The following is a 25109-nucleotide window of genomic DNA, read 5'->3' as shown; positions in this document are numbered from 1 at the left end:
AACCTTTATAACAACCTTCTGGCTGCAGACCACGTCGATAAGCTGCGCAGCTGGCAGATCAGTGAACGCGTGGCCCGGGCAAGGTATGCAGAGTGGGTAGACAAAACATAGAGTATAGAGTCCCGCGGCAGGCAACCTCCATCCCCCGCCAGTTCGCCATAATCCCTTGCTCTTCCAAGCGAAGCTGACGCGTCTTCCATCATCTTCATGTGTCCTGATAAAACGGTAGTTAGTCAATGAACCCCTTTCACTTGTGCTGCACCCCTCAGCGGATATCGCGCCGCTTACTTTTTTGCAGTGTGATGTCGGGATTTGTAAAGTAGAAAGGCCCGGGGAATCTAGACGCCTCAACGACCTCCGAGATGAGTGGCCCTTCAATCACTCCTGCAGTTACAAACAGCAAACTGGTGTCCCGCTCTGGCTCTTGTAACGGAACAACGCAGTCTAGGCAGGATGCGTTCCAGCCAAATCTTACCCGATATTTCAACTCTTGTCGCCACCTCTCGTGGCAAGTTCATTACCTTCCTGATCTGCAAACGACAAGAATCCACGGCTTCAGGTACCCCCGTTGGTAGACCCGCCCCGTGGTAGTCAGGGCCAGTCTGATACGTGCCGCTTTACCTTCGCATACTGTACGCTGGGACTAGTGGGGGGCGGCTCGCGCTTTGTCTCCGACCGGCAAGCCACAGTCTGACTGATCGTGCTCACTCCGTGTAATGCCGCGATACTTGGGCGATGTGCCCCTCTCATACCTCGAAGGTCCAGGTTATCAACGAAGGGTCCACTGCCTCCTCCATGCTGGTGAAAGGGAGCAAACAATACCACTGCCTTCGTCAGAGTCCCACTGCCATTCTAAGAACTTCGATACCAGCGTCTCCTCAACTGAGTCCCCAGTCCCTGGCGGACAACAGGCAACCACAGGCTAAGCACAGCAGCGCGGACGCGGGGCTGACCGCATGAAGCTGCTGGGGTAGATCAGTAATTTTCCCTCCTAACCAACTGAAGTGGCCGTAACAGAGGTACATCACTTTTTCGTCCACAATGCATGCAGCAGCGTCGGGCAGAGCATCCCGAAGGAAAATCTAGGCGACCATCTAGTTTAGGGGAGCTTCCCGTTAGCTATTTTAAGTAGCCAGGCAGCTTCCGGCCAGACTGCCATGAAAAAAACTTTCTTCTCGGCGGCCTAGTGTGGGCGCTCAAGGCAAGACGGACAGAGCGTGTCATTAGCAAAGAAAACGAAGCTCACTTGATGACAGGAGAGAAAACATGTCTCAGAGGCCGCCGCAGGCGGGTACCTGAATTGCTCTAGATCCTTTTGCGGATCGGCGTGGGGCCGCCCGCCTTTACCGCAGGAGGCGTTTTGGCACGTCCACAGGCCGCCGATTGTGAGGATCTCATGCTGCCCACTTGGTTCCGCTGGCAAATCAGATACTGCCAGTGCGAAGAACGGGGCCGTTTCTCATTCGCGTTGTGACAGGCACTAAGTGTTGGCAGCAACAGGTGCAGTACGAAGACACACTCCGTGCAACAACCCGCGCCACTGCTGCGTTATTCTAAGACTTGTTCTCTACGGCGACGATCCGAACCGTCGCCCCACCGTCTCGGGGGAGTCAAACTAGGCGCTGATGTTGAGAGGAAAGTGGTGAGGCAAGCAAGAAAGCTGTGAGAAACTTTCGGATCCACCGCAGGCCTTGTGTTTAACAGCCTGTGTCGAGCCCTTCGAACTCGCACACATACTCGACTTCAGACCCATTAGCAGAGACATCTCTCGCTGACCCTCCAAACGTCGAAACGTTCTGATGAGTGTACTCGAGCATGTCCGGCCTCGAACATGCCCGGTGAAGTATCTATCAAGCAGCTCCTTGGAATCCCTGCCGGAGTTAATACTAGCCAGGAGCAAGTGAATTTAGGAGGCCAAATTTGGATCTGCAAACTACGGCTTGAACCAGCCTCCTGAAGTCTCGACAAGAGAGAAAAAAAGTCAAGAGCGCGCGTTGTCCCGGCTGGACCTGCCTAAAGAAAGAAATAGAAGGGGCGCCTGTTTGTCGGAGATGTGCCCTGAGCACTAAAACCCCGGGACTGCAGTACGCCGGCATCCGCCACGAAAATACGGACGCCATATGATGTACTTTTCCATTCCTTGGCACACGCCACCTGCCGGCATGCCATGCCAACACACAGCTGACAAAAAAGATTGTCAAAAGAAACTGTAGCAAGCATGAGAAAAAACAAATCGCAAGTCAGTGGGGGCTGCCCAGGAAAGACCTCGGTTCGATGCGCATGGAGTCAGATACCGTTGCTGCGCGAGTCCCTCGTGGCAACACTAGACGATGATCGGCGTAACGTCCTCTTCGCAAGACGGCCGCACTCGCCCGTCGTTGTTAACCGATGACCTCAGCCTCTCTACCACCTCTGTACCTGCACTGCGAGAAAACGCTTAAGCCGTCTGTCTCCTTGCTCTCCTTTTCGACAGCTGGCCCGTTCTGCTCTTGGGGACACCAACCAGACACTTCGACTCATCCCTTTCAACTTCGTTGAATTCACTCGTTTTCCTGAGCCGGGCTTACTGCTTTCCGAACCACAGGCACACCAGCTGGTGTCTTTTCTGTCTCCCTGGCGCAAACACACTATAGTCTCTCCGAAGAAATTGCCTGGCGTGCAGGCTCGCGTGCACTTTCTCTGGGAGCCACCTCAGGGGGGCCAGCCGCTTGTAGCAGCCAGAGACAAAGACACGGGAATGATTTTTTCATACGCATCTTCACCGAAACGCTCCTGTGAACCTTCAACGTTAAAGGCGCCTACGAGTCCTGTGGGAAGCCACGGGGCACACCTGAGCAGGCAAATTTTGACGGAATCCCCTCGAGTCAAACCTTTCCAGCGCTGCGTTAATTTCTCCTTGACCTCACTGAGGAATCTAGCTACCTTTGTATATGTCTCTGGTTACTACTATTAGCTCTCACGAGCTTGGAAAGAGGATAACTCAGGCACTCGACCTACCCACAACGCGCTCTCCTCCCAAAGATAGCTTTCCACCCGCCCGTCAGGATCCCTCCTCATTCATCAAAATTCTTCGCCTTTCAATGCAATTACGTCAAGAACAAGAACGCCCCCAGCGTACTGACATACGGCGGCTTTGGGAATTGATTGATTTTCTTCACTTCCATGATCAGAGAGACCCTTCTCCGGCCTTTTCTGTTTCACCGTTTCGATTCTCTGGAAGTGTGTCCTGTCGGCGAGGCTTGCTCTTTTGTGAGGAAGCAGAAGAGAGTCGTCTTATGACTGGAGGCATCATGGGCCCCATCGAACACGGTTTGATGAGGCGATAGGCTAGGGAGGTGTCATTCAACTTCCCCCCGCCGTGGCCACTATTGCGTCTCGAATTCTTCCGTGTGAAGATTGAAGGCTGCGGATGTGCCCCTGGTAGCATGCACCGCGAGCCGTCTCCATTCCAGGAATGTGAGTGTGTGTAGATATGGGAATACTGCACTTCAAGGGGTGCCTGTTTCAAGAGCCGGAGCATTGCCTGGGCTCCCCCTCCTGGTAAGCAGTTGTTCTTTCTTTTCTTGCTGGGAAGTCCTTCAAGAGTACCCGCGCCCGGTAAAGGTTTTTCGTCGCCTTTTCTTCGAGGGTCCTTATCGGAACTTGAAGAAGAACGGTCTCCGCTCCCAAGGCTTGTTTTAAGAGCCTCATGCGGCGGGAGGACGTTGCCTTCAGCTCTTGATGGATGTTGAGAAGCTAACGGTACCTCAGGACTAGGGGGGACTGAGTTACACCGTCTTTTCGAGCTGCTGCCTGTTTTGGCGTCGTGAACCTGCGACGGCACCTCCACAGGGCGAGTGTGGTGTGTACCACCATAACTAGCTCGGTGAGAGGAATTGAGAGCTGTATCGTCCTCCGCCCTGGGCAGGCTCGTCGAATCTCCTTCTTCTTCGCCTAATTCCCACCCCGTCAGAAGTACTGCAGGCGACTCTTGTAAAGCATCACCACTCCCCTCAGTGAGCTCACGAGAGGCAAGTGCTTCCTGAAGTGTGCTACATGGCGGAGTTGATTTTTTGTCCGCGAGTTTCTCAACCCCTGGAGATTGCTCACTCGAGATGACTTGGTCTGATTCAACCCGGCGTGAGCCTGACACATCTGATGTCCCCCACAATGACGGGACTTTCCTCGCCAAACCTCCACCCCACTTGCTGCCCATGGCGCTCCAACGTGCACGAAGACCGCCTGTAGCTACAGCAGGTCTGATGCTGGTCTCGGTGCTTGGCGTCGAAGCAGCAGCAGCAGCTGCTTCCCGCGCTAGGGCTTGTTCAATAAGACGGTCTTCGCAACGGATGTACTCTAGAACTAGCCACCTGAGAACAAACGGAGGTAAAAGAAAACGGCGATCACCGCAACTATTCCACCATCGCATGCAGTCTTGACGATATCTTTCTTATACACTATATCAACGGATGTATTAGACACACACAGATTCTTCGCTGCTTCACATCTTCTGACCCGGTCGAGTATGGAAGCCTTCACAACCCCAGTACCATCTTCCCCCCCTTGTCAGGTTTCTCCCTTGTCACATACGTCCCATCCAACCCATCGCACAAAGGGAAAAAACGACAGAGTATCTTGCCCAGACATAATCCTATCACATCGCTTTCTTCTTCTAAGGAATTCATGGGGGGCAGATCATCATTTCAGCATCACGAAATCAGCACAGATCGCATATGAAGAACAGAAGCACCGCCTCTCACTTCCTGTCAGGTGAAAATTTCCTCGTCAGGACCCCTAGGAAGCCTCAACCGTTTTACTCCGTGACCTATACGACGCTCCTTGGCGACCACTCACCGGTAGGCATCGGCACGTCCGACATCAAACAACTCCCTGAGGGTTGCATCTGGACTGGCCTCAAGGGCGATTTGAAGTAACTCTTGTGTGCTACAGCAAAGTCTTAGCAAGGGAGGGAGAGTGGAGCATCCGCATCCGGCCTTCATACATAGACCTCCAGAGGAGTGACATTCCCGTACTCGGCGTCTTTGTCTCACTGTGCTTCGCCTAAGAAGAGCTTCCTTTCCCAGCTTAGGGTTTGAATCAGGACTACCAGTGACAGCTGCAGTTGCTCCTGCTACAGCCGCCGCTGTAGTATCTGCACTCGAAGGGACTTTCTGTTCTTTTTGACCTTTCTCATCTTCATTTACCACCCTGTTCTCCCCCTGGGCCGAAAAGATATCTCCTGCCGCTCCCTGTGCTGCGGTCTTGGCAGCACCAGAAGTGGCTGCGGCTGCTGTCATCGCACCCATAGGATCCACAGGTCCCCCCCCTCCCCCAGTCGCTGGTGAAGGGCCTTTGTTTGTTGAAGGCTTCCCAGGTTTTTTCTCCTTCTTGGCAGTCATCGCAGCTACAGAGGCGACATTCTCTGGATCAGCTAATGCTGCGCTAGTTGTGATGACACCCGTCCCGAAGGTCGGGAGAAGTGGATCATGATAATAGTACCCTAGACTACTCGGAGGACATACCTCTCCTAGAGGACTACATATAGGACATGCATAGATACTATCAAAGGCGCATGCGCCTCGCTTGGCCGCCATAGCGGCTGCTGCCGGGAAGGCTGTCGCACCTGGCTTTGACACGGTGGATGATGAGGGAGTCTTCGTACCTCCACTAACAAGAGACCATGAGGCCCCCCCCGCTGGATTCGATGCAGCAGAAACAGGTGATGTAATAGGTACACGAGAGGACGAAGAGGAGGGTGTACAGGGATCTAGAGTATTCGAAGTCTTCTCATGACTCCCCATACCCGCAGACGGTGAGATGTATTTGACCGAGCTCAGACTAGGCTTTCGGCATATGGTCCCCCCTCTAGTCGTATTATTACTGCCACCCTGTGGAGAATGGCCCCCTGTAGACGATTCTTCTACACCACTACCACGTTTATGGTTTAAGCCTGATAGTGGTGATGTGGTGGAGTTTGTACGTCCATGAAGAGGACAGACACTCGGGAGTGGCCTATGACGGGGAGAGTGTCGAAGAGTCTTTCCATCTGATGTGTTACTACCCGAAAGAACATCGGTACCAGACGCTGATTCTTCTGTCTCACGAAGAGAGGAATCATGCCGTTCAGAAGAGTCGTACATCTGCTCTCTAAAGACACGTGCCCGAGCACGCAGTAAGGCTTTCGCACGAAGGTAATGAACGATCTGGGGGTCTTGAAGCTGCAAGTCTGGATTGATGCAATCTTCCGGGGCTGCCGAGACTCGTATGGTTGAAGCGTAAAAAGGAACCACCTACACATCAATCACACCCGCAATCACTTCCTTAGCGACTGTGTAGTGGGGTTGTCTCCCCTTCTCCGCTCACATACTCCTACTACTAGCTCTACGTAGCTCCCATGTCTTTGAGGAAAAGAGAAGCTAACTGCTATTCCCAAACAAAGACACACACGAAACAACAAAGAACATGATGTGAGAACGTCATACGGACTGCATGCGCTGGGTAGGGGAAGTCTAGCGAGGTTATCGAAGGACAAGCTCCATAGAAGTCTGCGGTGTGTATGTAGATGTGAACACCGCGGTGCTTCATTTGGATAGCAGGTAGTATGGTCACAGGCGGTGCTGTCTCGAGGACTGCTAAACTTCTTTAAAGGGAGCTCAGCTCATTCAGCTGCTTACGAGTGTACATACTTCATCAAAGAACTCATATATCCATCAGAGTAGACACAACGGACACCCCTACTATAAGCTGTCATCGAACCACATGTCTGACTGCATGCTCACGACACGAACGTCCATCAAGGGTTACAGCCGAGAAAACAATGTCTCTCCCCTCTCTCTTTCTCTTTCTTACTTTGATATCTCTTAGAGCTCCGCTGTCTGGACACCCGAACGCCTTGTGCTTCGTGGCAAAGAAGCCATCAACACACTGGCGCCCTCTACAGGTGACCGTAGGCCATTTTGTGAGATAGAAAGGGATATTGCAACTAGCAATCAAGCAGTCCATCATATCACTCTTCCCGTAGAAAGAAGAAACAAACTCGCCTTGCATGTACGGAAATACCTGAAGGCAGCCAGTCAGAATCACAGTCCGAGGGGAATCCTCCTTCGCAACACATCTTCTGCAGTCTCTTCGACAGTCTAAACCAATCTATCAGCTCTCAACACAAAGCCTCTCTTTCCATGCTTGAACGTATCTGTTGATCAACCTTCAAGAGTCCAATATAGTCTAACATATCGTAGAAATAGCAGCTCCTCGCGGTCTCCTTACCCGTTACACTCTCTTCGTGGCCGCCCACGGCTATACATTGTAGACCGCGGGGTGTACATGAACTGCATGCGTTAGCTAGAACACCTCAGACCAAAGGAGTAGGTTTCCTCAAAAAAGAAGAGGCGTACGATCTACCGTGCCTTGCTTCGTGTACTAATCATTTACTCCTGCAAACAGATTTACCCTAGTACCCTTCGCAACATGTGTAATCGCACCATTCCTATCCAAGTAGGAAAGTATACATCAGCAGCCTGAAAGTTTTCCCGAATTCCATAAGAAGACGACTGTCTCTTACAAGAGCTCTGACTAAGTTGAGGCATCTGCAATCACCGGCACTGCTATATACCCACAAGCACAACAACTACATACAAGACCTAGAGAACACATATATAGAGCTTATACATACGACAAACCGAAACAACGCTTGAAAAAAGGCAAAAACAGTCACGCAGAGGAGGGGGAATAAGGAGAAAGAACCTGCGAGTCATTTCGCAAGGGTGTTCGTCCCCATGGTCCCTCTGTGAGTTGCCTGTCAAACAACTGTCTTCACGCACTGCGAGAAACAGGAAAGAAAGATGGCGACTTGCGCTAATCTCATGAAAGATGTTCGTCAATGAGTCGCAAGAATCGAACCCTCGACTCTTTCAAACTGCTAAGATCACAAAGGCATGCAAACGACAGAAGTTGCCTAGTCCAATCGTATACCTTCCCTAGTAGGGTGTATCTGGATGTAGGTGATGAGACACAGAGGGTGGACTACCTCGCCGTACATGGGTATAGGTGACGGTGATCTTTCCAGGGCGTTTCGCAACAATCTCAGCACAGTTTTCAGGAATGAGTTTATTTAATTCCTTCCGCAGTCTCTTCCCTAGACGGTGGGCAGTTCCTCGGTCAATCAGATCTCGACACACATGCTCAACACTCGCCATCACATTCGAAGCTGCAAGATTCAGGCCGATGGCAGCCACGGCTAATCCACCCGCAGATGCTCCTGATGGACAAGAAAGCCACATTCATTATGAGACTACAAACTCCCATCTTTCTTGAGGAATTCATCTGGCGAGAATGAAAAGTTCTTCTACTCGCCTCTCTTAGTTGATGACAAGCAAGAATCTCATATACACGTGTATTTGTATGGATATACACCCCAACTTTCTTCTGGAAGCGAAGATGAAGTCCGAGTCTCTGTCGTACGACGGAGGTAAGGGTCATTTCTGTATCGACTCGAAAACAAAGAAAGATCTACCTTACAACAGATGATCGTCACCTCCCTTCCGCCTTGAACTGAAGAGCAACATGTGAAACACATGCGACTTTCATATACGTACATGAACACGTATGTTTGCCGTCCCTAGATCGATCGTACTGCAACCAATACAACCAGCACAGGCGAGTCCTCCTATCGTAGACAAGATTTCCTGTCGTGTGTACCACCTCCATTCCGACTGTCTCACACACTTTTTCTAGAGGAGTCACGAACATCACGAACAGAACGTGTGAGAAACTTCTCGAAGCGGAACGAAAGATACAAAAGACACGACGAGGTAACACCCCCCTCCCCCCCCCCTGAGTACAAGAAGACTTTTGCCATGCGTATCCCCTAGAACAGAGGCAAAGGGAGAGAAAATACTGATCTTGAAGGCCTCTGTTTACCTGCGACAGGAGTGTACTGATTGATAACATTGGCTTCACAAAGGTAGGAAAGAACTCCGAGATGGTAAGGGCCTAAAAGGCCAGCAGGACTAAAAGAAAATCCAATAGGCAGTCGCATGTTCGTGTGCAGGGGCGCCACTGGGGTAATGGTACTATTCGCTGGAGTTGTACTAAGAGCTTCAAGGAGAACCTTCCGACCTCCAGCACCTCCATCTGCTGCTGAAATTGAGGAAATCCAAAACACAGACCTGTACACAGGTGTTGCAGTTCTTGTTTGATTCTCTATCTGTATGTCTGAAAACGCCCGTCTCCTTCCCAAATGTCGCAGTAGAAACACACTTCCCACACGAGGAAACGCACCTCACAGCCACAACCAACACCGACTTTACTATCAGGCATACATACATATGCATACATACATACATATGCATACATATGCATACATACACGGATGCATATAAACATACATAGACAAACATACATGTGTATATATAGATATACATCAATATGTATCGCCGGTAAAGACATGTAAAGAGCGCGTGTCTTTCTTGATTTTGTCGTCCTCCTAGTTCTTCTCCCCCCTGGCACCTCTCCCTCTTCCCTAGCATTCACATCCTTCAGATCTCCCACACAAATGCTCCCACCCTTCTTCAGCTAACATCTCAGGTTGTGAACTATCCAGTACCTATTCTATCATCAATAGATAAGAAGAGCTAAACTTCGCTTTCGACAAGTCTATAGCTGGAGAAAAACCAACCAACTTACAGGCCTTCTTCTGTTCCTCATTGGTGACAGACGCTTCTGTAGAGGAGGCTGATGAAGGCTGAGGACCAAAGAATTCCGTAACAGATCGCTGCAGCTCAGTCCACCATGACTGTCCGCCTTGACCACCTCCTTGTCTTTGCCTTTCGCTTGATTGATCTTCTCCACCTCCTTTTTCTATCTCAGCTGAAGATCTTTTTCCCCCTGCTGTATTTCGATTGCTGTGACTTGCTGCTGCTTCATTGCCCCCAGAACTAGGAAGATGACTTAACTCACTGGTCCTCTTTCTTTGAAGTCGAAGTGTACTGACAGTACGTTGTTGAAAGTTCGCATACTGAGTATGTGCCCAGCTACGGGCCCCGCGAGCTACCACACTCCCACTTGTACGCGACATGAGCTGCCCAAGACTTGAGAGATGACTCCGAGGTTCAACTGCAGTTTGACGAGAAGAATCTGCTGATGAACTACTAGTAGAGGTCGTAGGGAGAGAAGATGTCGATGAAGCAGAAGAACAAGAGGAAGAAGGAGCCACTGTAGAACCCCCTGACGAAGACGTAGATAAAGCACCACCTGGAAAATGTTTATCAGGGCCGTCTATCCCGTGAAAATTCTCTCCAGAAAACTCTGAGGAAGTAGAAGATCTCTTCTCTTTCTCAAAACAATCTTCCCCGTCTGCTTCTTCAGACCTCTGTAAGCTGCCCTTCCGTTCGCCATCATGTTTTCCTACATCTGAGTCTCCCTCTTGATTTCGGGAAGAAGATGAATGCCCTGCTTTTGTGTGGCCATCTCTTGAAGAAGATCCTCCCTCTCCTGTATCACCGTTCTTACGTCGCATCGAGAAGAGACCTGTTCGACTCGACCTCGAAGATTGTTTTCGAAACCATTCTTCATCTTTCGCTGTAGGTCTCTTCGAAGCGTTTTTCTCGGTGACCATTCTATCGCCTTCCGACAAATCCAGAAACTGAGAATCACTGGGAGAGAGAGGCTCATGTTGCCGATGGCTTTCTTCTTGTTCTTCTTCAGCAGGCGGTATAATGGAACGATCTCCTTCTTCTACAACATGTTCATCCGCTTCTTTAACAGGAGACATTATTTGAGGTATACTCCCATCAAGACCTTCTGGCAAAGGTGTATTCTTATCACTGCTACTACCACTGCTACTTCCTTTTCCTCTCTTTAGGCCCCCTCCCCCTAAGGCAGCTAATGCACTATTGCTACGCATGATTAAAGGTAAAGGGGCGGCAGCTGTTCTCGGAACATCCTCGCATCGTGTTGCCTTTTCGATAGCTGATCCATCAAGACTTCCCTCTACACTGTCATGCAGATCTTCAACAATACTATTACCACGGGCGCCCCCCTTTTGTATAGAAGAAGAGAAACGACTACCATGATCTGAAGTCATGTGTCGATCTTTGCGTATACGGCAATAGGACGTTCGACCTCCATCAGCGCCGAAGAGAACGACGCCATGTAGGGGCAATTCAGGGAGAGGAGGGGGATTCGCAGGCTGTGCAAGCGGATCATTCGGAAGAAAAACAACCGGTTCCAAAGAGGGGGCACTCCCGTCATCTTTCGATTTCTCTATGCAGTGACGATCTGAAAAGAAAAAAGACGAGGAAGTCGGTGATGATGTAGATGTACTTCCTGATAAAGATGAAGTTGTAGTATGAGAGGAGGAAGAAGAAGAGGAACCGGTGGTAGTAGTAGTAGCAGCTGCTGGTACGTTGGTGTCGTGAGATGAGTGTGCTCCCCCTCCTCCTATGCTAGCAACAGTCGAGGAAGGAGTACCTCCTACACTGGGGTTCTCTGGTTCAACACAGACAAGAACATTACAGGGCTCGCTACCATGAGGAGCATTGGCAAGAGTCTCCGGCGGGGTGCGATATACATGTACACCTTGAAGGAGTAAGAGCTCCGAATCATCCAAGTCTTCTGGCTCATCCTCATGATGTTCTTCTTCATCTTCTTCACTTTCCACGTCCGGATCAGTTCCGATCCCTAACGGACCTAGGAAAGCGGTCTGACTTAAAGCATGTCGGATCTGATCCATCCAGGATAGAGAAACACGCCCGCTCGGTACTTCCCCCCCCGCCGTCCCAGGACCGCTAGATGACGATGATGATGGACGACGCGTCGCTGTAGGGTGGGTTGATTCTTTAGAAGACTGAGAGATATCAGAGATGTTTCCGTGGGGTGCTGAAGATTGTCCTCTGATGCTTTCATCGCCAGTTAAAGTGTTTGAGGAAAGATCTCTCTCCGCTTTTCTTGGATGATCCAACAGATCGCCATCACCAGCATCACAGAGAGCCCCCCTGTCATACTGGATGTCCTCGCCACGTGTTCTATCTCTCTCTTCCTCCTCGGCGGCATTCTGTGGTCGCTGAGGGGGGTGATGAGGCGACACAAACCGTCCCTGATCGCCCTCTGGTTGCTCTTTCTCTCCTCCACCGATCCACGAGTTTGACTCTCTCTTACTTTCCCCAGTATGCTTCTCTCGATCATCATTAGCTAAACGAGAAGCCGGGAGACCACAAATGATTTCTTCAGCCGCGAGACCCGTCTCGCCTTTGACCCGAAATTTGGGTGATTCTTGCACTTGGCTTGCAGGTGACAGAGGATGTGGCTCCATTGTGTCTGAGCCCCTACGGTCTAAGGATGTATGTTCCGTACTGTCTTCTTGTCGAATCGCTGACCTCTGCCTCGAAGGTGTGGCAAACGCAGGGCTCATGGACGGGGTGGTACTACACACACCGTACTCGCTAGCAGTGGAGTCACCTGAATCAACAGATCTGAAGAAAGAGGAAATTGTACGTGTGGTAAGTATACGTCCTAAGACATCGGATTCACGAAATCCACCGACTTCGTCGTGGTCGGCGCGGCGCCAGACCGGCTGAGGAAAACCCGGAGTGGTACTGACAGCTAAAAGCGGCGGGAGGTCGCCCTCACCCCCTGTTGCTTCGATAGTAGACAACACCGATGGCCCAGTGAAAGGTTCAGAACTCTCGACTGGGATGTTCCCCTCACGGGTTAAGGAATTTCCTTCCCGGTCACTTGACTCACCACCACCGTGGGGAGATCCACTGGTTGAGATATGGCCCTTTGTGGGTGTCTGGGCGTTGGCCTCCCCGGCCCCCCGGGAATTCGTGTCGTCATGCGCTGAGAGAAATGAACGCGGGTCACAATACGTGTCCGGCTGACGTGAAATCGACCCTGTCGGAGGTGCTTCCACGGAATCAGACGGGGTGCACACGTCGTGAAGGCTGCCTTCCTTCTCGCGTAGTTCCGCGACATTAGAATCGAGGGCCACGCCACGTCGAGACGAAAAGGGACCGTCAAGTACAGTTGGTGTGGCTAGTCCCGTAGCTCCTTCAGAAAGGGAGTCTGCAGACAATTCACGGCGAAGGCTTCTCTGCTTCTCGAGCGCCTCTTCATGGAGACGATGGCGCTCGAACACTCTCTGCTGGTGAGGTGTGCGAAGCTCAGCATCCGCCACAGCCAAGCGGGGATCCGCAGTTGAGGGAGAACTGGGGACAGATCCCATGACCCTCTCGGAACCTACCGCTCCGACCAGAAACGACTACTGGTACCCTTGTACCTAAACAAGAGCACCAGCCCCCAAGTTAAGAAAAACGCTTTTACCCCCCGTTCCACCCGCAGTCTCTTCGACAGTCCAGCTGTTACGACAGCGAAAATTCCGAAGTGCGATGAACTGATCTTAGCAGAACTTCCGAATTCGAGCGGAAAACGGAACACCTGGGTGATGCGCATGCGAAGGAAGTCTGCGACTGGCGGCACAGGATGCACGGGCAGTGCTCCGTCCTCGGAAATGACTGCATCCGTATTGACCGCCCAAGCTACTGAAAAAGTGTAAAGGAGACACGGAGTGGAAGAGAAAGAGTTCTACTTTCGACAAAAAGTAAGAGCGGCCCCTGACAGCCCATCCGGCGATCGAGCGATGAACACAGGCGTTCACCGAGGTGGGTTGCAGATCACGCAGCTACTGAAGATTTCAGTAAGCTCGACAGACAGCACTCCAGGTTGCCTACGAGCGGGACAAGCTACTGAAGATGGGCTAAGTAGAAGCTCTGACCAAAAGTCAAAGATAAACGAATGGAAATCGCATGTGCGACAGCCACCGTACGGGACAGCAACGCGGCTCACCAGGGAAGCGTAAAACGCCGCGACAACTCCCGTCGTAGCGGTTCAATACAAAACTCCAACACTACAAGGAAGGAAGACTACCTAAGCTGAAGTCTGTCCACGAAAAAGCCATTTCCCGTTCTCTCTGCAGCCTCCCACGGCATGGGTTCACTTGTGCGGCCAGCGAGCGGTGGCTGCCGGTTGCAGGTGCTCAGACGTCGCACAGGTCGCCCGCTCCCAGTCCAGAACGGAAACTGGGACAATGCTAACGAAGAAGAGAACGAGCGTCGACCGATCCGACACGATACTTTCAGTTCCGTTGCAGTCGTGGATTGAGAGACGGCTTCCGTTCCGTCGTACAAACAGAAGCGGGCATTGGTGTCACGCTACAGAAGTCCGAACTTGTACGTGTACGACTCCGCGGCCGATGGGACATGAAACGCGCTGTGTCCAATCGGGCACTGGGTGTAGACGTATCCGGCTACTCACTCCAGGACAATGTATCAACAGCAGCTGTGTTGCTCTTACGCCTGCCAAGCATAGCAAACTGCATGTCCAGCGCACTCGCCTTCGGCTTCTGCGTACCGCACGCCCTAGCTCGCTCTTCCTACAATCTGCCGTACCCAGTTATGCTTCTGACGTGCCGCGCCTGCTGCTAAGTGCCTCTTTACAGAACTCAGTGAGGACCCCCACGGGTCCGACACCAAGAAGCTCTCATGCTGGTACTAGGCCACCCGTGTACGAAGTATAGCAAACTGTCCCTTGCTTTCCTTTGGAGTGCTGCCTCTCCAGAAGGCAAGTCAACAAAGTCAGAGCCCGCATGCTGCCGCGACAGTCATACAAGTCAGAGAAAGAGTCACTGCCAGGTGTGGCGGAAGACAAAAGAAAGCTGCAAAGTGCTGTCCTGTTCGACTTCTCAGAGGCTGCTGTTCGGATACTCGGAGCTGATCTTGTGTTACTGGTTGCATTCAGCGAGCCCAGATATACGTCCGCCACCAGCAACACAAACGTGGCAACGACGAGCTCCACGAAACACGAGATTTGGGGGCTTCGAAATTGGAACGGAAAACTTGAGTCACGAGTAAACCAAAGCCAGGCTTTTGCCGTGGTGCGTCTGCCCGAGGCTTCCAAAGCCCTTCGGGACGTTCAAAAGCTGGATGCAGTTGGGGCCTCCTGGGGCTGACAGACTGGACTCGTCTGTGACACGCTCAAGATCCCCTTGGCCCAGCACGCAACAGTTTTCACTCGAGCAGCTGCGCCTAGCGCAATACTGACTGCCCTCGCTGCGGACGGGACTACAAATAGCTTCGCCTGGTCCTCAAAATCACTGACAAAATAAGGACCTACAACAAAAAGCACCGACCGCTTGTACAGGATGTGGTACGCACACAGTCTAGGCATGATGATTCTCCACGTATCACGATTCCCTCGAGACATTGTTAGTCAGACACTAGCCGCAATAGTACCCCAGACAGGGTAGCACGGGAGTTGCTGGCTTTGAGACGCTTCGCAATACTTTTCGAGAGAAGATGCTCCGTCCCTACCGAAGGTCTGTATACCCTTTGACAACTGGCTTGTACTACAGCTGTAATGCAGCAGTAGCTGCGGACGGGCTGCGGCTTGGAACGAAACAACTGATTGCTCGCACGGCACGCACAGAAAACTAAATGCGGCAACTGGATCAGTTTTTCTTGAACCGGGTTCAGGCCTGACTCCCTTTGCACCATTGGGGCAGCAAACCAACGGAATGACGGTTCAGGCCATTTAACGAGGAAAAGACGCTGCACGGGTAGAGCACTTTGAAAAGGTAAACCTACGAGGAACAGTGATAGGATTTCGTCCCCACTTCAGACCACCGGTGTCAGGGGCGCTGAGCCGCGGACTCCCACCTGACTACTTCCATCAGAAGTCGCTTCTTCAGGGGCAGCAAGGACAAGATCTGAAGAGGTGACACCCCCTCCTTGATCCAAGACTGCCGGCGGACATCCCGAACTACCAAGAACTACAGCGGGGACCTGCGACGCCTGTTTCCCAAAACGCTTGGATAACCATGTGTGCACACAACTAAATCCTATAGTCGCGGAAGCTCCGAGAAGGGGAGTGGATATGAACGCAACTACGTATGGTACAGTCGAAAAATCAGCGGGGGCGAAAAACGCAAGGCCTTTGACGAAATCGCCTGTTGATATCCACCCGCAGCTTAGGAATGTGATTGCCGAAACGAGAACACCTACCAGCAGGCCAAACTTAGTGGTACACGGGAGTATGTTCACAACCAAAGGCCCTGCAATCACAGCGCAGACGACGTTCGCAGCCATCGCAAGCATGAGAATGTCGAGCTCGAGAGACGCTAACACTATCGCCGGAATGTTGAGCAAAACTATCATCAATCGGGCCCAGTTGAAAGAGAGCTTGTGCTGTGACATGTCGTAGGCGAAGAGCGAAACAAGAGCTGTTTGATATGTGTCAACGGATGAAGAAACACAGGTGACAGCCAACACGGCTAGGACACCTACCCAACCCGCCGGCATCGTGTTGGTCAGGTATGCAAAGATGCTGACAAGCTCACCCTCTCGTGCCGCTGCCTGGGCTGCCTTTTGGCAGATTATGCCAGCAACTCCGAAAACAGTCACAGTGCACACGGCAAAAAGACCCGCAACTCCGAAAGCAATCCGCACATCACGGACGGAGCGGCCGGCCCAGACTCGTTGCCATATTCCTTGGTCTAACAAAAAGGTCGGCCAGATGGAAAAAATGAGGACCGCCGCCGCCACTGCACCACCTGAACCTATTTCAGCGGACGACACTCCGTTGACACTGCCCCCTCCCGTAACAAAGACTGCGACTAGGAAGGGGAGTGAGAGGAAGAATATCACAATGCCTTGATATTTATCTGTTAAGATTGACGCCTGAAGCCCCCCGTACGTCGAGTACGCGAGCGTTACGACAGCCACGGGGATTACTGCCGCCAACACGGGATACTCGCCCCCTGTTACCCCCTTCATAGAGATGCCTACGGTCGTAAGCTCGATGGACAAGGTAAGGAACATGAATGCCAGAGAGACAGCGGTGGCAGCGAGCTGGACGACACGGCCGTAACGGAGGAGTAGATGGTCAGTCCCGGCAAACCCTGTGGTCGGAGTAAAAGCCCTCACCTGCGGGGCAAGCCACATGAGCATAGCGTACGGAAGCCCGCAACTAACTGCGTACCCAACGACGCCGGGCCAGCCGTAGGTGGCCCCGACATCCGGGGGCAAGAAAATGACCCAGTTTCCTGTAAATGACGCGAACATGGAAAGCGACAGTGATGCCCACCCATGGCGCCCCCGTGAAGACACGAACTCCTCTCCCGGATGCAGGACGGAATTTTTGAGGTCCTCTCTACTTCGCGCCGTCCAGGTCTGCAGCCCAACCACTAGGGCAGCGAAACCCAGAACAGTGACGTACAGGAGGGCAGATGCGACCGCCACACTCAGCACCGCCATAGTGGTAGTCGTGGGAGAGCGTGACAGAATCACGCCGGCAGCAAACACATGGAATTAGTGCCAGCACATGCGGCGTGCGGAGGCGCACCAAGGCTACCACGTTGCAGCAGCCCTCGTGGAGACAAAGGAAAAAAAAAAAAAACATGAAGGTCCCCACATTTGGGAAAATTCCGCGATGTTGACGCGTGGAAAATCCGCGGAAGGAGTGACTGGTCGCGACGCGGACCCTGTCGAACACCCTGCGCCACACCAGCGCGTGCCGGGAGAAAAGATATTGGCCCGGAGAAAAAACGGCAAAAGTAGCGGAACTACGAGAGTGAGGAGCAAAAGTTCGTTGCGAGGAGCGACACTTTTTCCCCGTTTGCTTGGTGGCGCATGCGTGGGCTGACGGGGGACATCGGCCGTGTGCGTTCGGGAAGCTGGAGAACGTTTTTCCGAGCAAAGACGCGGGAACGAGTGCAGCAGTGCAAGACGAAAGCAGGGCCCAACACTGATTGCGAGCCGTCCGCAAACCCAATAAGCCGACCCATGCGTCCCGAGCTCAAGTCTCAGGAGCAGCCGATCACTAACCGTGCCCCCAGGTGCCCGTGAAGCTGCTCCTGGTTCCAGGAACGACCCCTAAGACACGAGCGGCGCCCGGCAGCAATCGCAGGGCGCCCGCCCTAGACCCGTGCGCACAAAATGAGTTCAGCCAACCAAGCCCTTGTTGAGTTTTGGTAGCAGGGGCTTCTGACCTGCCCCCTGGGAGTTTTTTTGTTTCCCGGCGGCCCATCCGCGCAATGGGGAGCGCGATAACGGCACCCGGCAGTATCACACAGCAGTAACGTACAGCCACTTGAACTGCGCAAAAAGGATCGTCACAGGATCAGCCTGTTCAACGGGCTTGGGGCCCTTGTAACTGGATCGAGATCCGGAGCTGCACACAGGGACAATCCTCCCGAAGGGAGAATGCTGGGACAGGAGAGCGGGCTGTAGCCCCATAGATCTACGGCCCGCTCACTGGAGTGGTGAGAGACTGTGCCACTATGGCTCAAGTACAAACAGCTTTTCTCCCCGTATGTAGCTGAGCGAAATCCTTTGCAAGGCTTGGCCNNGGCCAAGCCTTGCAAAGGATTTCCTCCCTGGTTCCAGGAGACGGGTGACTTCGCTAGAGATGAGCGCGCACTAGGGCAGGGACTGACGTGTAGACAGGCCGCGAGAAAGTTCTGCTAGGATGCTGAATACTGGCGGTACCGCATGTTCTGTTTGTAGTGAGAGCCCGGGTGCAAAGCGCAAGGAACCGGCAATCTGGGTGGTAGTCACACGAGAGGCGCACGCGCCGCTGTGTTTCTTCTTTCGTCCCTGGTAGACTGCATCGCCTGCTAGTGAGCCGGCGAATTCGTTGTATTCGTGTGCTTGCCCGCTGTGAGCCCTCATGTGCTCCTTGTGCCCATGGACGCCTCTACGTTACGCTACATGTCACGCACATGGTGGGAGACTATGTCACCACCTTTCAAGTATAATGGTCTCCTTACTCCGGAGGTAGCCAAGCAGCCAGTAACGAGACACGAAGGCTAATACCTGCCTCGGAGTGTTCCGTGGTTTGGTCACCGCGTATCCGCCCGTGCAATGCCCGCTTTTCTATCCTCTACCTCGGAAAGAACAGCCAGCGACATAGTGCGCGGGGAAGCTCCTCGGACTCACTGAGTGCAAACGGCAGTCCACTAGAGCAGCCGGGGATCGCGATGTTTACCCGACTCTCGGCCCCCGAGTACGGTTGCCAGGCCAGAAAGTAGGACGGTCTGCTCAGCACGCGTCATTTTTACCTGCCTGCCGACAGCGTGAGGCACCGGCGGCAACTAGCAGCTTAAGTCTCGCTACGCTGTCAGGCGCTGTTGACCCAATCGAATGGACGAGTCTTTCCGGTGTCCCGCCACCACTCTCGAACAAGAGAGACCGTCTTCTGGTGAAGCGCCCAGCAGGGAGGTGCCGTCGCCCTTGTTCAAGGGGGCACACTTGGAGGGGAATAAAGCACCGTCAGAGAGGGGATTCTGAAAATACTCTGGTTATGGCGCTGGCCTGCCGGCAGAGGCACGAAGCCCAATGCTGCAGGAAAGCCACTAACCAGCCCCTGTTCTGGTGCCGCAACAGTCACGCACATCACTATAAGCGAATGAGGCGACAAATTGAGTGCGGTGGGACCTTGCAAGATGCTGACTCGGCATGGTACCGCGCGAGGGTGTCCGGATATAATGACGACCAACTGAGCAAGATCAAGGTAGGAGTGAAAATATCAGAAATATCAGTGTCCTCATAGTCATGCTGAGGCTCAGGACGCGCCGCCACAACTGCGTACAATCACAGCAGGCTGCTCAAGCCCCGGCGACGCTTCTTTTGATAGTTTGCATAGTAGTAGTCATCGGCGTATTCCTCGTCCTCCTGAGGACCGCGATGGGGTGAGATTTCACACAGCACCTGGGAAAGACGCCCTTCTCTTCTGCGTCTTGGGTGGGAACGTACCGCCGTTCTCTGGTACCTGCAAGGAGACTGACGTTCCCGGGGAAGGGAGAGCAGCAGAAGCTGTGCTTACAAACGAGAGCGGAGTGACCAAATATCTTCATCCGGCGGCCGGAGAGGCTCTAACCTTTTTTGATCAGGTAAGACAGGGGGAATGAAGTGCTGGAGCGGCGGTATCTACCTTGGAGGCAGTCGCCGAGCCGACAGCGGTCGCAGGTAGGCCCTGAAGGGGTACGGATAGTCGCGGTAGCTGTAGCTGGTAGATGTGACCACTCACTGATCGGAAACATAATTTGCATAGTCCGGCGACAGATAGTTTTCCTCGGGAGCGCCACGATGTTTCCTGCAAGTTTCACCACCGACGTCGACAGTAGTGTCGAGCCGTGCAGTAAGAAACATACCTTGAGAGAGGCTCAGTTTCCGGACGGTGCTCTTCATGGAGCTCTCTGATCGAGCGATGCAACGCGTTCGGTGCGCCCCCCGCCGTGTGGAGCTTACTCTTCCTCGTACTCGCTTTCTTCGTCCGGATCATACCCCTCGTCGGCAGGGTGAGCACCCTCAGCGTCCTGGGGCCTGCACGCAACAAGAACCGCTCCAATCATTAGGAGTGCGGCCGTCAAGAGCTTCATCCTGGCAGGTGTGCTGATTTTTTTGTCAGCTGAGCGGAGCTTTAGGACTGTGAACAGAACATACAGCCGTACAGCATCTAGTCGCGGCCTCTAGGGACAAGGTCCCAGTGACTGTCGCATGCAGAAACCTTCACCAGGTTGCATATTCAGCGAGTGTCATGACAGCAAACCATGCTGCTGTTGACCGAGTGAAACCAGGCTCGTCCCGGTTAAAGTAGAATAGTGCAAGACTGGTGTGTTTACGATTGTCCCCATTCGGGTTAGGCTTCGGGCACTTCGTTCTGCTTCCGCATAGAGTGGAATCAGAGGTACGGGCGGGGGCATGTTGTGTCCTCCGAAAGCTCCGCGCGAGCGCGCGAATTGCTCTGCCGAACCAAGCTGACGTTGTGTTGTATATTTTGTCAGCTGGTGATACCTCGTCTCTCTGCTCTGCCTTTTTTTGGCGGAATCCCATCTTCTCGCCAACGTGTCGTCCTCGGTGTTGACTCACCGGTAATCACTGACCGCCAGCTCGTGGTCCTGAAGTGCGCCGCTGTAGCAGGGAGTTTGCCTCGTTGCCGCGGTGGCGTCTTCGAAGAAACAAACCTTACCCAAGCCTAATCGGCAGAGGCGGAGCCGGCCTTTCAAAGGCTGGGAGGGATTGGCCTGCTTGCACTCTTCCAGGCGTAGTGGGGCGTGCGGCACGCCCGCGGCGACAACCGCCCGCCTCCGGAGTCCGGTTCACGATTGTCGCTCGTTTTCCCTTACCGGTCGCCGCCATGGACCCTCTCCTGCATGGGGTGGGAGGCGGGGCTGGTTATCCGTCCAATGGCCCTGAGGCATGGTTTTTTTCCTTGCCGCCTGTGACGCGGGCGGTGACCTGCGTAACCTTTGCATGTACTCTTCTGTCGGCTATCCAGCTAATGCCTGCTGCGTTACTGATATTGAACTGGCAACTCGTCTTCAACAAGCTGCAAGTCTGGAGGCTTCTTACGAATGTCCTCTTCATCGGGCGGTTCTCGTTCGGGTGGGTCCTCCACATGTACATGTGGACGCAAGTGAGCTCCGATCTGGAGAACAACGCTGTGTTCGTTCAGGCGAGCAAAGGGGCTTACCTCTACTTCATCGTCCTCCAGACGCTCTGTTTGGATGTTATTTCCCTGGTCTTCTTCTGGCCGACAGGTAAGCGACTGGAAGGGAACTGCTGCCGAAGACGCAAGCCGTGCCTTGTCACATGAGAGTGCAGAACTGCAGAACCGGGGAAAGTAAAGCTGAGTACGGCCCAAGAACTTTGGTTCGCAGGTGGTCATCTCTTACTTCTTTCTGCACTAGTGTCACACTACGGACGCCGTTGGTACATGTATCCGGGATAGAGAGGACCCCCTCCCCCACTTGTCGATAGCTTCCCGGTCCTCATACGAGTTGAAAAGCCGCCTCCTTCTATTCGTCTGTTGTTTGCTAACATTTGCGTCAAGTGTGCGCTTTCTCTCTGCCTCAGGACTTCAGCTTCTCGGTGGCTCCCTGCTGTTCGCGGTCTTGTACTACTGGAGCCGTCGTGAGTCGTACACGCCTGTTTCGATTTATTTCTTGACTGTGCAAGGCCACCAACTCCCGTTTGTCCTTCTTCTGTTGCATCTGCTGATGGGAAGGGACCTTTGGCCAGATGCAATAGGCTTGCTGTCCGGTCACCTGTACTATTTTTTCCGAGAGATTCTGCCTGCCCAAGGTGAGGACTTGTAGGGGGGTCCAGAGACCACGTAACGGCCCCAGAGAACGGTGGTTGATTGGCTTATACCTGCTGCATGTAGCTTTATCTTTTCACAGGTGCCGTGGCAGCTTCGCATCCGGAATGCTGCGTCCTGTTGTGTCTGCCTGTTGCCCCGTGCGTGCTTCGGCTTGTTTCGTGAGCGGCTGTTTGCATTCACCCCTAATCGTGCGAGTGTCCCGACACGGAAAACGTACTACATACCAACGTCCCAGCCACATAGAGCTTTCCACGTTTGTGAACCTTTTGTCTTAAGTTGTCGTGATTGTCTCTTTGTCTCGGAGAACGCCACTGATGTCCACTTTTCTCTTTCCCTTAAGCCGTTAACTTTCCTGTATCTGTTCTTCGTAGGTGGTGCGGACTTGTTGAGTTACACTCCGAAGATTTTTGACCGGTTGGCAGAGAAGCTTTCGAACACCCCGCATGCTAGTAGGAGACCGACGACGCCCAGTCGCGGAGGCACTTCTGGGTTCACGGGAGGCGGAGGGCCAGGCAGCCCAGGAGGCAGTAGCTGGGGAGGGAACGTGAGGCCTCGTCCCAATGCAGGCTCAACTCAGGCGTTTTCGGGGCGTGGGTATCGAATTGGAACTGATTGAGACACGTTGGAGCGCTCACTCTTGCACCAGTACATGTAACTGCGACATGTTCTCGGGCATCCTCTCCTCTCCGTCGTCGCCTCCGGTCTCATCCGAGGTTGTGGGGTTTGTTACTTTTACTCCTCTATGTCTCTCGTTCCTCTCGGCTTCAGAATGCGAGGCAGCTTCCTTCTCTCACTTGAGTTCTTCTAGCGCAGTAAACGCTTTCACAATATTTGGTTTCGGGACGTAGCGAGCGGACCCGGCCTCTCCGAGCAGCTGTTAATCAAACGGGCCCTGGGGCCTGAATTGCGTCCCTTCTTAATGCCAACTGCCGTGCGGTATGACTTACCGTGTCCCGGCTAGGATGGTGGACTCCTGCCAGTTTAGTTTACTCACTTCGAACAGCGACTTGCTTGCCGGGGACTTTTTCGTGATGCTCTTGGGGTGAAGTTCGCGATGCGGCTAAGACGTTTTCCTCAGCTCCCGGAATACGCGGTTCTGTGGAGGTTCAATTAGACTTTTGTCTCGCGCGACGACCACCGCACGCCTGTTTTTCTCTGTAGGTGAGAAATCTTGGTGCAGTATCACGGCGGTACGCCCTGTGTGTCGTGAGTTCCAACCGAGGTTGAGTACTCGTGCACCTGCTGTCTACTTTCGTACTTCACGCTTTGTTTGTCCCAGTGGCTCCTTAGAGCTGGGTCAGTACAGCGGTGTGTGCGGTCCAGTACGGGAACTGTGGTTACCGAAGAGCCGGGTTCTGTCGCCGTGGATATTCTTTGCACGGGGGTCTGGCTGTACTTAGTCTGCTACTCTGTATCTACCTCCTGCAGTTGCACTTCTACTTACTGTTGCCAGCGAAGTGCGTTTGGAGTTTCTACACTGTATCCAGCCGGCGGACAGCTGATCCATTTTCGGGTCGCTAGCCATCTCCAGCAGGACGCTGGGCAGGTTCGGGCGACTGCGGCGACGCGGGCAAGCTCGGCGAAAGCCCCTTTTCTGGAGGTGCGAGTCCAGCTGCTCCAGATGGGTACACGTGAACTCGCCATGCGTGACAGTGAGTGGATGAGTGTCGGAGCTCCGCGTTCGGTGCTGGAAGCGTGAGCGAAGTAGTAGGCTAAGGTTCAGTGGAGGGCTATGGGGGCGGACTGCATGACGCCGTTGTGGGTGTCGAGCAAGAACATACGCGCTCGGTGAAGACAGTTCTGGCAGTCGCATGTGCCGTACAGCCATACTGACGGAGACCTGTCGATCAGCCGATTCTCGTGTGGACATAAGGCCTCACTTCAGTTTGCCCGGCGAGCGCGTTGCGTCGGCTCAGACAGCAAGCTACAGGCCCCTGTGACCGCAGGAACGCACCGGATCGAGCGGGTGTCGGACGTGCGTGAGCTGAGGCTTTTTTTTTCTTCCTGGGTATGTCACACAGTTGGCCCAACGGACACCTCGGCAGACTGCCCCCCTTCGCCCGATGATAATACGCGGTGTCCAGTCCGGACTGCCGTGAGGCATGGCATCAGTTGTTCTCGCTCTCGGCATTGGGTCACGTAGGAAATACGGACGGTTTTCCGACGTTCTGCTGATGGTGGCACAAGCGGTTCTGAGTTACGGTGTACGTAACACAATGAGCGACCTCACTCCCCGCCGCCTCTAAATTTGCCGTGCTACGATACATTGGCACAGCTCTGCCCATTCAATTAGAGACTCTCAACTTCAAGCCTTACGAAAAAAAGGCGTGCTGCTGGGGTAAGCTTCGTTTTCTCTCTTCAGTTGATAGAGTCCTGGGCGAGCACTGTTCAGGTGTCTCCGAAGCGGCGGCCCTGACGAGTTTCGCAGGGAAGAACGAGGTATACCTGCCGTGCCTCGTACTCCTGCAGGACCCACTTCTGAATGGTTTCACAGCGGGGCATCGTGTCTTAAGTGTCAGTGAAAGCGTGCAACTGGAAATGATTCATGCGCGCAGCTCCTGTGCGTGATGTACCTTCTTGTAGAACGAGGCACCCAGGCTCACTCATAAGAAACAGCTAAGGAGAGCACGAAAAGGTATAGTGTGAGGTGAGCCTTCTGGGTTACTGTGAGTAGTCTGCGCACCTCTGCTTTAACCCCTGCTCCCGTGAGATGTTTCCTGCCGTGCTCCTGGGAGTTGCGAGCCGCGGGTGGATCCGGTGATGATGAGTCGCTTGCTGCTTCGCGTGGCTCGGTGCCTGCCTTGTTGTGCTCGGACCGCGGGCCAGAAGGATCCGGTGCCTCTCTACCAGCGTGGTGCTGGCGAGTGATTGGTTCGCAGCAGACAGACGTGAACCTCCTCAGTTTGTGTCCCGCCCGCTGCGAGTGGGCAACGACGGGGGCGCCCGCGAGCCGTCGATGAACCGGGGGAAGTCGC

At 53.3% G+C, this 25109-nt stretch overlaps 2 protein-coding genes across 2 annotated transcripts; one reads left to right on the top strand and one right to left on the bottom strand.

The window, feature by feature from the left end:
- Positions 1-1990: 1990 nt before the first annotated feature.
- On the bottom strand, positions 1991-17743 carry CSUI_002223 (patatin family protein). The gene is made up of 6 exons (XM_068062425.1): positions 9664-17743; positions 8899-9117; positions 8016-8236; positions 6829-7038; positions 4834-6269; positions 1991-4349 (listed from the first exon to the last, which is right to left on the bottom strand). Exons 1-6 carry the CDS (start codon positions 13199-13201, stop codon positions 3167-3169), a joined length of 6807 nt encoding a protein of 2268 aa, XP_067925599.1. The 5' UTR covers positions 13202-17743; the 3' UTR covers positions 1991-3166.
- A 2634-nt stretch (positions 17744-20377) lies between these two features.
- CSUI_002222 (der1er1) lies at positions 20378-24472 on the top strand. Its single transcript, XM_068062424.1, has 3 exons — positions 20378-21571; positions 21888-22115; positions 22506-24472. The coding sequence occupies exons 1-3, from the start codon at positions 21169-21171 to the stop codon at positions 22748-22750; spliced, it is 876 nt and encodes a 291-aa protein (XP_067925598.1). The 5' UTR covers positions 20378-21168; the 3' UTR covers positions 22751-24472.
- Positions 24473-25109: the final 637 nt, after the last annotated feature.

The sequence above is a fragment of the Cystoisospora suis genome, assembly GCF_002600585.1.
Source record: "Cystoisospora suis strain Wien I chromosome Unknown contig_928, whole genome shotgun sequence".
NCBI lineage: Eukaryota > Apicomplexa > Conoidasida > Eucoccidiorida > Sarcocystidae > Cystoisospora > Cystoisospora suis.
This window is presented reverse-complemented; position numbering and strand designations above follow the sequence as displayed.